General features: G+C 40.5%; 1 protein-coding gene across 1 annotated transcript in view; it reads right to left on the bottom strand.

Moving 5' to 3' along the window:
* The window catches only part of RFX4 (regulatory factor X4), a 78,663-nt gene continuing 65,759 nt past the window's right edge, over positions 1–12,904 (bottom strand). The window contains exon 18 of the mRNA XM_026863952.1: positions 1–1,563. Coding sequence (XP_026719753.1) covers positions 1,291–1,563 — 273 coding nt within the window. The 3' untranslated portion in view covers positions 1–1,290. The remainder of the gene's footprint in view (positions 1,564–12,904) is intronic.

The raw sequence follows: 12,904 nt of genomic DNA, 5'->3' as shown, positions 1-12,904 counted from the left end.
TTTAATTTCAAGAACTTTATTTGAGTGTGAAAATCCCTCATATATCTTGCACAACTGTACAAATAACACTTATGTCCATTTTAGGCATAAACATGGTTATCATCACACTGGGTGCTATCAAAGATTTTATTTACAAAACAATTACTAAAATGCCTGATGTCATATTTCCATTTATTTATTTCTTACCCATAGGGTAATAGGTCCACCATAATTGCTTGGTGCATTTTATAATACAGAAGAAAAAGCTATGTTAATAAAATCTAACAAAAACTCACAAATAGCTACAAATCTGACAGAAAATGTCTAAGAAAAATTCTCCCCAAAATACAATACATTCTTCCACACATACACAGTACAGAATAAGTTCAAAGGCACAGCTTTGAATTTTGCTTTTGTAGAAGTATATAGAATTATCACCACGTGAAGGAATTGAGAGAACTGTTTCATACCTGTCAATAGGTAATTAAATGAATAATCATGTTTGCATTGTCATTTTCTTTACATAATTGCTTCATATCATCATATTTAACATATGTGGCTCTGAATCCAAAATCTTCCCAGTCCCCAAGTCCCTTCTTAACCTTGTCATTACTGACCAGAGAAGTTAGATTTTCCAGATTGTGCAAACTTAACACAAATACATATATAATAAGAACAATAGTCAACTTAAGGCAGTGTATAATTCAATGCTACATGTCTCTTCTCTTTTGTAAAGATCAAACTTACTGGATCAACAGAAAGGTGCATCAATATACAAAGTTAGGTGTAAACTGAAACCTACAACACCGCATGTCTTTTAAGGAGTCAGATAGAGGAATTGATATGAATAAGTGATGCCTTGGCAGAGTGGTTTTTAAGGAATGCATTAAGAGCTTAAAAGAAGAACAGATGACAGAGTTTTGCTGAGGGTGAATTTCCTGTCTTTAACTCAAATTATAAATAGATCTTGTTCCAGTCCTTTTTTGTAAGACTCATTACCATTTGTCAATAAGAGAGGGGGGCAAGAATGGCTCACTCAAACTTACGTCACACAGGGTTGGCCCACATGCCAAAATTAAAAAAGGCACAGATTGGCCCCAAAAGTGGTCTGGAATAGCACAAAAATCTTTGTTGGCTACAGGAACATTCAGTCATACTCATCTGCAATCTGCCCATATTATGAACTACGTTTATCTGCCCAGGATCTTTTCTATCCTTTTCCTCCCTTGAAGAATGTCCACGAAAGTCCCACATAACATGAAGGTTTTATAACTCTTTTAATTATATGGGCTTAGCTCATACCAGTCATTTTCATTTAGCCCAACCTGTGGTGGCTTCGCCATTGATGTAGGCAAAGCCAGGAAAGTGTTGCATGTGCTCATATTCAGAATTTCTGCGCGTAGTCAAGGGGGTGTACATATCACTAGAATTTCCATATCTTGTGGAGTGCATGGATGGGCTTGTGTAGCAGGAGTTCGCAGCTGGGACCTCTGGCCAGCGAGGAGTCACTGGTGTGGGATGCAGCCTTGGAGTACTGCTCATCAAACAGGGCTCCATTCTTGATGTCGGGCTGTTGAAAGGGTACTACAATAAAAATAAAAACAAATTAAGGAATTATCTACCACATACTTAATTTTAATGTAAGGGCTGGTGGTATCACAATTCCGTGTTTACAAACTAAAATCATGTGAATTAGCAGACCTCCAACAACAAGGTACCATACTGAAGGCAGGATATCAGATAACTAGTGCCTGCAGGCAAGACAAAGTGTCAGGGAAAGTCTTGCAAAGCAGTCACTGCACTTAAATATCAAATTAACTTATTGAAGAGCTAGGTACTGGTGGGTATATCTGTGAGCAGAAAAATAAATCAAATTAGTCTAAACTTTTTCTCACACCTTTTAATTGGAAACATGCTATTCAGTAAAAAACAGAGCATAAAATGTCCCAAACCCTGCTCACTCAACTGAGTTTTAAGGGAGGAGAGCAAAAGGATCTTTATTACTGGAAAGGTGCCTCCCTTTTAAATGTTCACAAGCCACCCTGTCTGTTTCTGCAGAAAAATAGTATGGTCTGGCCTCAGAGCCAGCAGCTAATTGGAGAACTTACAAAAAGACTCAGGCAGAAGAAGAATCTCTCTATTCCCCAGCTGTTTGCAGTGACAGTTGGAAACTAGAAATCAAAGAAGTTCCAACAAATGCCTCCCACTAAGGAGAAGATGTGCTGACGATAGCATAGGATGGGCAGGAAAACCGAGAACAGCTTTTGCCCTCTATAGCCACAGGCTGCCTAGCAAAAGAAAGTAGACTGTGCTTATGAGCGCTTGCTTAACATATATTTATCTTATTGCCTGTCTTACGGGAGCAGATCATCTGTGTGCTGTGCCTAAGAAATGGCTCTTCCTGTTTTGCCCTCCTATGAGCCATCTGCATCACAGAGATGATTAGGGTCACTGTTCCACTTGACCAGCCATGGATCTTCAGAGCTTCTACATTTTACACCTTTATAACTTCTCTACAAAAAGTGGCATAATTTAAAATATCATTATCTCAATTGAGTTGTTTGTGGTATTTCCTTAACTAGAAACCTGTCACTAAAGTAGAACTATCACCTTTTCTGATGTTCACAAACCTTGCAAGCTGCACACCAAAACTTTATATGGCTGAAGACTGTAAGACCCCTTCCCCACATTTTGGAGGGTGCAGTGGTTTGATCTCAGAGAGAAACTGAGTGCCATGTAGCCGTTCACTCACCCCTTCCCTCACAGCACTGGGAAGGAGAAAATGAATCAGAGGGCTCAGAAATTGATATAAGGATAGGGAGGGGATCGCTCAACCATTATGGTCACAGGCAAAAGACAGTTTCGTTAGGAGGAATAAAAAAAAAAGGACCTCACTTTAATTCAAAACACTAATGATAACGACACTTAACAGACAGAAGGGGACAGTAAGAAGTGTTACTGTATCTTAAAAACATCTCTCCCCACCCCTCCCTTCTTCCCAGCTCAGGTCTGTTCCCGATACTTCTACCTCCTCCCCCAGGGATGCAGGGGCAGGGCATGGCAGTGCAGTCGGTCCAGGCTTCTTCCTGCAAAGGTGGGGGAAGCACTCTGCATTCTTCCCCTGCTCCACCTGGCGTCCCTCTCACAGGACAGTCCTCCACAAACTTTCTCTGCCGTGAATCCTCCCCACAGGATGCATTCTTCCAGAGATGCTCTGGCGTAAGTCACCTCCACGTGCTGCAAGTCCTCCCAGCACCGAACTACAACAGCGGGGGCTCCTGCTTTCCACGGAGTCCCGGGGGTCCTCCACGGGCCACAGGCAAACCCCTGCTCCTCTGGTGACTCCCATGGGCGGCAGCGGGGCAGCCCGGCTCTCTCACCATGGGATACAGGGGGGCTCTCTGCTCCGTCACACCTCCCCCCCTTCCTCCTGCCTTCCACTGACCTCGGTGTTCGCAGAGGTGTCTTTCTTATAACTCATCCTCAAAGTCTCCACTCCATCTTAGGTTCCCCTTTGAAATAGGTTATTGCAGACTCGCAGCCACCATCGCTAACTGGCTCGGCCTTGGCCAGAGGTGGGCCTGACTTGGAGCCAGGGGAGCTTTTGAGAAGCTTCACACAGGGGCCACTGCTGTAGCCCCCTCCCCTGCTACCAAAAACCCCTCCACACACACAAGCCCAGCACAGAGAGCCATGGGGAGAATAGCTGCTGTGGTTGTTCAGAGGAGGGAAATGGCAGTGATTCCCAAAAGGTCTCATGACATTACTCCATTGCTGGATGGAGCTGGGGTTAATCAGCTGTGAAAGTGGGTCCCCAAGGCAATTACAGCAATAACTCCATGAGGAGTTTCTGCTGACTCCCTTCAGACCGCAGCCAGGAAAGCAGCCCTGCCTCGGCAAATGTATTCAAACAGTTCACAAGCCTCAGGCAGCTCCAAAGCCACATACTGGCCACCTCTAATTAGAGAGGAGAAACAGAAGGCTATATTTGACCATCATGCTGTACTTAGTGATTTAGCATGTTCCACCACGACGTGGGGAGACAGGCCAGTTAGCAGATGAGAAGGAATACATCAAAGCTGTACGATGCGTTATTTAGCACACACTTCTCATTGTCACAGAGACTGGATTTACCCATGCAGTCAGCTGCTGAAACAGGCTAGTGAATGGCAGCACCATACTGGACCATCAACACTTCAACTGGTACTGCTGATACATCTATCAGAACAAGCTGTATTAGCAACACTGGCAACAATTCTATACAAGATCATCTAAATTTCCATCTTCACCCCAGAGAAAGATTTCCTTTTCAGTAGGAAAATTCAGCAGAGCTTTGGTACTGACTGCAGAAAGTCTTATATTTCTTTGCAGAAGAATCAAGTTTTCAGAATCCTTGGCTTTCCAGAAGTTTCTGCTGAAGATAAGAGCTGTCAGTGCCCAGAACCAATGGAACTCAAGCTTTGAAGTTTTAAATTAGGTGATTTGAATTTAGGATTATGGTTCTCTCCTTTAACACATCAATTAAGGACAGGGCAGTGTCAAAAGACAACCAGTCTGCAAGTATTCTAAGTAAACGTAAGAGGTTCCAGAAAAAGTTTAACAATTTTCATATTTTTAACATTTGGAGACTAGCTGATAGATTTAGGGTGCTGCTTTCCTGGTCTGCACTGGCAATACATGAACATCATTTTCATGCTAGTGCCTGTTGACTGCTTTTGCCTGAACATCTTCATGAGCAAAGCTTTTGTCATAATGAATACAGAGGAAACAAGTTGTCTTATGATTCGTTATAGCTTCAGAGCTGAATTAATCTCACCTAACTTTAGTTATCCAGAAGTTAGGTATCTAATAAAAGTGAGTCATCTGAGCTTTTTCTACAGCCACTGGAAGAATTTATCAAACTTCAAGATAAATATTTATGATGGAAGATGAGCAGTCCTCAGAAGATAGCTCTTTCTTACTCCTGTTCCATGATGTAATCCATTAGTTAGGTTGGCTCGAGTTAAATAAAAATCCTTCTTCCATAGCTGTCAGATCCATAAGTTGTTTTTCCTGTCTGGTCTGAAATGTCCCACTAATGACTATGTAGAAAATGTTTTGAGATGGTAGGAGTCAGGACCAGCATGGGTCATTGGGAAAAAAACACATCACAGAAAGAATACATTTTAAAATTTCTGTTTTCTGTATGTCACCTGTGGAGCTGCAAGATGTGGGACAAACTAGAAACATTATTCTTTGTCTTCAGTAGTGTTTCACTTCATACCATTTATCATGGTCTTTGCCTTTATTACCCACCAATCTATACCTGAAGTCACTGTAGGTTCCCGTATTAAAGAATATACTTACAACAAGATTAATCTAGACTTTTGCCATAACACACCAGTGATAATCTCTTGTCTTTTTCCAAATGAAATAATTGATCTACTCTGTTGTTAACCATGACAGAAACCTCTGCTATCCTGATTTAGTGAAATTTTCCTCTGAGGCTGTAAAACTGAGGTTGTGACTTGCAACAGGAGAATCACCTGCTTTCATATCCCTTACAAATGTCAAGAGAAAGCCATGGCTTTAGCTAGGATAATTTGCTACTTGATAATATGTAGACTGCAAAAATTTCATCTACGAGAAAGAGAAACAAAACAAACTGGGAATATTCTGGCGGGTCTCCTGATTGTACATGGCATTATGTGGGGAAGCCACGTAACATCTTTTAGGCAGTTTGGACACACAAAACCTGTGCTGTTGGGGAAATGAAACCTTGGCTCCCAGAATGACCTTCAGGATGCACTGAAAAGGAAAGATAATCCTCCTCCTATCTGCAGTCAAGAGGCCATGCTAAGGCTTACTAAGAAGGCAGGGCTAATGGCTGTGCATGAGGGGACAGGATACAGTGTGCTGCTTTTACTTTTCATCAAGTGCACCCGATGCAGCTGTGTTTATGAATGTGTCATGAATGTAAAAAGAATAATTGCTTGAAAATAACATGGACTCTAAATATCTAGTATTTTACAATAAATTCTGTTATGACTGAATGCAAGATGGAAAGTTTTGTAATGGTAGGTCAGCTAATCGCAAATGACTCAGTGACTTCTTTTTGCCTACAGTGAAGAGACTATTGAAAGACAATATTTTTAAAGTACTCATTGGCCCCTGCCTGACTATTAACTCACCCAATGAAGCATCTATTCAGCCTTGTTGGAGTGTCCAAAGCATAGCCATCTGGGCGGATGCCTGCCCATGCTGCCTGAATCACCTTTCACACTCTACATCCGGTTTAATGAAGAGTGCTTAAGCATGCTGAACTCAAAACACTGGGGCCTAGTGATCTTTGCCAGATATAAAAGCGACATTTGTTGGAGGGCTCTTGACAGGAAATTACCATTTTCTGGGTTAACTCACACTTGCTGCTACTGCTGCCATTAGACCTAGACAAGAAGCCCTTTAAGTCTGGAACACTTTGAGCAGATTATTGTTAAGGGCTTGCTCAAAAATGTAAAATTAATTCAATTTCTTGTAGTATTATTTTAGAAAATACAACGTTAAATATGTCCTCCCATGAAGTGAAGACTGAGTTCCTGCAGTGTGAGGATGGAGAATAATCTCTTTATTCTTATAGTTAACTCACTGACTGATTATGCATGGAGGTGAAAGGTGTCTCTGTCCAAACAGCAAAATATTTTTCTTATGAATGTGGCTCTGACTTTACACTGCATTAGCTCACACTTTTGCAGAATGCTTCAAGTTAGCCATTACTTTAGGACTTTAAAATAACTCCTACCAGAAAAACTGGCTATAATTTAACTTCATAAAAATATGCTTAAAATTTCAAAAAAATGACATAATCAAAACTATTGATTTACTGCATCTTTATCCATTTGATCCACTTCTCCACAAATTGAAGCTCACTGAATATTAGTCTGTCAAATAGGTTGGGTGAAACTTTTGACTCATTCTAAGTGCTTTTGGTACTTTTGGGAGTGGCATTTGTAGCCTTATGAAAATGCTATTTGTGATTATTTAAAAAGAAGTTACAACATCTGTTTCCTGTTACATTCAATACATAATTACTTCAATTACGTTCTAACAATCTCAAGTCCGTTATGAAGCCATACAGCTAGGAACAATGATTCTTGTTGCATGGGTGGGATCTGGATAGCTTTTTTTCTTTCTGTCATTACTAACTGTTTGATGACAGAGTGGTTATTGGGAAGGGTATATTATTCTTAGTGAGTGTGCTGATATAGTCATAAGCTTATACTGTGTATGTGCTGGCAGACAAGAACTTTTTCCCTTCTCTTTTATTGTGATGTAGGTGGGCCAGAACAGCAAGAATGGACACTAAATATGAGCTTTGTCTGGAAAAGGAGTTCTTTGGCTTTCCCACTGTAACAAAACCCAATTACTACCTTCTTCCAGTACCGCCCCTATGAAATCTTGCTGTGGAGGCATATGAAGGGAAGTGAAGATGTGGTTAGGTAGAATTGTGGCAAGCGACATTGCGCAGAGAAATTAAGTGGTGATGCAACACATAGGGAATTTCTGGGAAGTTATGTGAGACCACTTCAGTCCTCAGAGCAGTTTAGGACAGTCAAACACTGCCTTAAAGCTCCTTTAACTCTGGCCCCAATACTGTGTTCTGAGAGGTGCAGACCCAACCTAATGCTTAACAGCAGATTGTACTACTGCAGTGTTTTCCAGGCTGGTTTGTTCTGTCCAGACCATGGAAGTCAACCACACTCTTCATAAATCAAATTTGACAACAACAAAACATCAGCGCAAGCACTTGCTTATACAGATGTGCACCTCTCACTCCCAGAAGTTGATTAGTCCCTCTTAAGGACAGAGTGCTGGTTCAGGAATAGCTGACCCTTGCTATGGTCTTGAGTGCAATAGGATATAGCTTGAAAGCAGCAAAAATTTCTTGTCTTTAAGGTGGGAACTGCATGTCGAGGAACAAAAAGGGAGACACTATCTTGCCACTTCTGTGGTGTTCTGTTAAGTACCTCCACCTGAGATATGCCGTTTGGAGGTGGCTACTCTATCTTGGAAGTGAAAAGGAAGAAAAGGTAAAAAAAGGCTGTATGCAACATGGGATCTAGGAGTGCTTCCCTGATCTAAGTGGCTGATCTGGCAGCTTCTTGACTGAATTCCTCCTACCTACTCTGAGATCAGGTTTGCAAAGAAAGGCTGGAGTGGAGTTGCAGCTCCAGCAAATTCCCTGTTCAGCACAACTGAGAGAACAGGACATCCCTGTGCCCACCAGACTACACCTACCCTGCAGTGCACCTACAGTTCTTACATTAACTTCTGTGTGTAAAGCATCCATCACAGGAGAAACTAAACAGACTCTTAGGTCTGGAAAAGAGGTGACAGGAAGGAGGTGGGACGAATGATGCAGAGCTATGTCTCAAATGAGGAATAATCCCTATTCCTCATCACCCCAAAAATAGAGCACCCAATAAAATCACACAATAACAGGCTTAAAATTAACAAATGAAAGTATGTTTCATACAACCTATCCTTAAGAAGTCTGTAGGTACAACAAAGCTCAAAGAAGAAAAAAACTCAAAGACAGGGGAACAGACAGTGGTTTGCTACAAAATACAGAAGTCCAGCTGCTGCTTTCTACTCAGGATGTCCCTAGTTCTGCTCTTGCCGAACACAGTGTGGTTATGCTGGTGAAATGACCATTCTCTACCTATGCTATTTCTAAGACTTTTCTTCCACACATTCATTTCTGGCCATTGTTGGAGATAGGACCTGGATAAAGGGACCTGCAATATGATTCACTACAGCCATGTGTTAGAGTACTTACACATATATTGTATGTTTGCTGGTTTTCGTACTGCATAAACAGTGATGCACATTCATATGATGTGCATCTTTATATGTTACCAGATATATTCAAATTAAAAAATATATATTAATGCAGATTTCTCTAATTACTCTTCCTACTAGAAGTGTTATCCTTGTGATTTACAAAGAAAAATTGCTTCAGCATGTATTACTTTATGTTTAAGGAAGAGGTGGAATGATGTGAGTTGAAATATTTATGGATAGGCTGAAAGAGGATCAAGTCCTGTCCAACTGGGGTGAAAATTGCAGCCAAAAGCTGTGATCAAAAGACAGTCAAACATATATTGTGGAGGTGGATAAGGTGGTGACTGTGAAGGGGTTACCTTTGAAGGGGATACCTCTCTGGTAAACTTGACATAGGTTCACAGGAACACTCAGAGGCTTTTAGATAGAGTTGTCTATTTTCTACCCTGGCATCTGGTACCTAAACCTACTCAGGTAGACAACTGATGAAACATGAAGTCAGTATACATATGTTTATGTACAGAGATTACTCAGTCCCCTTCTGAAAGATGATAGAGCAGCATCATAGGATTGTATGCACTTACACACTATGGCTTAGAGAATTAGGTAGTAACAAATCAATCTGTACATCATTTATTTTTCTTTTGTGTGCCAGGCTCCTGGCCAGTAAGCCAAGTCAAGAAATGAGCAATTGGGCCTGGAGTTACAAGGAAGCAACTGTTCTGAGAACTATTCACAGATGCTGATGAAAGAAAAAAAATAATTCGGATTAATACCAAGGTTTGAACAGACTGTGCCTGTCAGCAAAAAGACTCTTAGCCATCAGTGGGGATTAGTCAGCCTACGCTGCCAGAAGGAGCCAGTTTTAGGCTTATGCTAGGTTAGTAGCTGCTGATACTACTTTCAGTAGAACATTTACTCCCCTATAAGGTTTTTTACAAGCCATCTCCTCCTTTTGTTTTTTGCCTTCTTGTCCATCTGAGAGTCACTGATCTTTCTGAAAGTATGAGCTACTTATCAAAATTTCTATTTAGTCCAAAGTCACAAGACACCACATTCCTCTGTGAGCCAAGGTAAGGTCCAAGACTGCCTCAGAGATCGGAGATAACAATAATCTCAGGGGTTCTCACCAGTCTGTTATAGGATGGGGTGTGAGTGAGCATGGAGCTGTGACACGTCGTGCTTCAGTGATATCAGCCTTAGCAACTACTGCTGTCTCATTTCCTCTAACCCTGGGGGTTCAAATTATCCAGAAGTTAACATGGACTCTCACTAACATGGACTGGTCACTGGTTAAGTGAGATAGACTTGGCCTGGGACCCCCACCTGTAGTTGACAAGAACTGTACATAGTACAAGGTCTACAGTTGTGTTACTTCTACCCCAGCACAGCCCCACCATAAGGATTCCAATGACGAAACCACAGCAGACATCCTAAAATCAATACAATGCAACCATCATTGTATTGTCAGGTTGGGATCAACATGTTGTTACATGTTGGCAAATGCAATTTAAAAGGTCACTCATTCCCTTCCCCTTTCCCAGCTGTTCAGTTCCCCACTTCAACTAGATAGAAGTTACTTGCTCCATCGCTTTTGCTCCAATTCCACTTTTTTTTACTGATGGTCTGTAAATTTTATCTGTGAAATGATCCATCTTAAAGTTCTACTAAACAAACAAACGAAAAAATCAAGCACAACTCTCTTTTCTTCTTTAGGTAAATTGCTCTGGGATGGAAAATAGACTCAAAACAACAGACCTGATAAAACCTGGGGTATGTTTCTCTCTTCCACATGAAAAGGGTGGACATGATGTTCTTTGAGACCAAAAAAGTAATTTATAGCTGCAGCCTGAAACCCACCTTTATTATATGTCACCTGTTTTGGCTCAGACCCTGTCTGGGACAAGGGCTCTATCTGATTACATGCTTGTAGAGGAGAACTTACCCCACACAGATTTTTTTTCTTAGCAGTTAATCTCTAGACATGATCCTGAAGAGCATGATAGAATATTAGCTAAAGCTGAGCCAGAGTTCTATATTTGGACTGAATGTAGATTACAACAAAGAGTTCTTTTGAAGAGTTGCAGTCAATGCCTCCTCTTCTTGACTGATTACCACAGCCATACATGACATCTCCTCTGATTTCAGTATAGTGGCAGCTGTTTATATATTCATTGCAAATTTGGCTTCCTATATTTTGATTTTTACAATGTCATGAGTCCTACTGCAATTCCTTGCACCATGTTCCCTTAGAAAGTCTGCTAGAAAAAGAGTAGTTCCCTGACATCTTATTAGGTTTTACAGGCAACAATATATTACGAACTTCTGTTAGTTAAAAGTAGCTAAGAAAGGAATTATCAGGGTGGGCATTATAGAAGCTCATACCTAAAAGGAATGTCAGAAAATTCCATATTAAAATTATTCAAGAATTTTAGATTATTTTTGAAAGTAGGTTTTCAGTTTGTAGCTCCTTTCAATACAGAATGAGCACATTGATAGGATTTTGTTAGCTGTGTCCTGCTGTGAGATTCTATCTCAGTTTACAAGCAGCATAAGAAAGAACATGCTAAATACAAGTTGAAATAATTTTGCTCTGAAGTGCTATCATTAAAGCACAGCTGTTTGTCCAGTGTGTCCAGGACAGTTCAAGGGCTAGCAAGAGAAATCTGACATCTTGCACCTGTAGAGACAGCCTCCTACAGTATGAAAAATATTTGCATGATTTTAATGTATGTTACTATTTCCATGTAACATGTTAACCAGGACATGAGCAAACTACAAATGTGTTGATCTTGCTTCGTTTAATCTATTCCTTGCTTAACTTATGCTGTTTATGTCAGTGTGACAAAGACAGTTGTCAGAGGGTAGAAAGAAACTCCTTGTGCAGAGGATAGCATTTCTAAACAGTAGAAGCCCAGTTCTCCATTTTACATACAGATTCATGACCATTTCAGAACCAGCACTCATGTGGGTTGTCTGTAGTAAAGGACAAGAGAGATTAAAGAAAATTGGTGACTCAATTTAAAGGCAGAAAGTGATGAATTTTGGAAAAAAAAATCTTGAGATAACAGGGTAAGGCCTTTATTGAAAAACCAATATATACAAACCTATCAGAGGACACTGTACTTAAATGTTCACTCACTGTTTCTACTGAAGATACAGAAGCTGCAACAACCCCCAAACAAATTGTTACACCTCATGTAGTCTGTCTGATGGACCAGGTGCTACACAAATAGGTGAGAAGTTGTAGAGTTTTTCTTTTCATAAGCTAGGGAGCCATTGCTGAGCTGGTCCAAAGGAGCATATTGGAGTTGTATAAGACAATCTTCCCAGTAGATTTCAAAAAACTTTAAGGAGATCAATACCTTTATTCTTACCTTACAGCTAGGGAAAATGAGGGGTAAAAAAGAGAAATTGCTACTCTGAGATCACCTGGCAGACTGATGCCAAAGACCAGAATGAGATGAAGGTTTTGTGTGTTCCAGTCCAAAGCACTATCAAATTCACATCTGGTATGAAACTGTTTTAATCCAGTGATGGGAGTTAAGCATGGTGGTCCCTAATATACTTGTATAAATTTCCAGTAGATAAACCATAAGAGGTGCCATGTGGGTGGAATATCCCTATGCCATCACCTCCTCCTGTACCCACCTTTTGCAAATCTTACAGCAGAGAGCAGCTTCCTACACTGTGGAAGCATCAGTTGCATGATATACTAAAGCCATCCTACAGTTGTATTACTTTTGAACTGTTGCCAAATATCATCTTCCCACTTAAACTCCCTTGGTTTCTACTGGCTCACTTTCTGAACTGCAATAGTGATCTGAAATAGTTATTGACATAATTTCTCAACATTATAGTAGGGAACTATGGCATACAGATTAAAAAGAACCTCTTTGCAATGGTGTTCTGAAGCTATTCAAACTGTCTTCAGAACTCACATTTTTGGCAAATTCCTAAACATATGTATTCTCAAAAGCAGAGGCCACAGAAGAATTCACTACGGTCTCTGCATTTTCTTACAACTATATGAAAACACTTTTATTTCTTGTTAGGAATCTCTTCTCGTTTCTAACACATAAGAAACATACAACTAATTATATTC

Source organism: Athene cunicularia, assembly GCF_003259725.1.
Source record: "Athene cunicularia isolate RWA chromosome 1 unlocalized genomic scaffold, athCun1 chr1_part2, whole genome shotgun sequence".
In the NCBI taxonomy this organism is placed as follows: domain Eukaryota; kingdom Metazoa; phylum Chordata; class Aves; order Strigiformes; family Strigidae; genus Athene; species Athene cunicularia.
The sequence above is the reverse complement of the archived record's forward strand: the minus strand, read 5'-3'. Positions and strand labels throughout refer to the sequence as shown.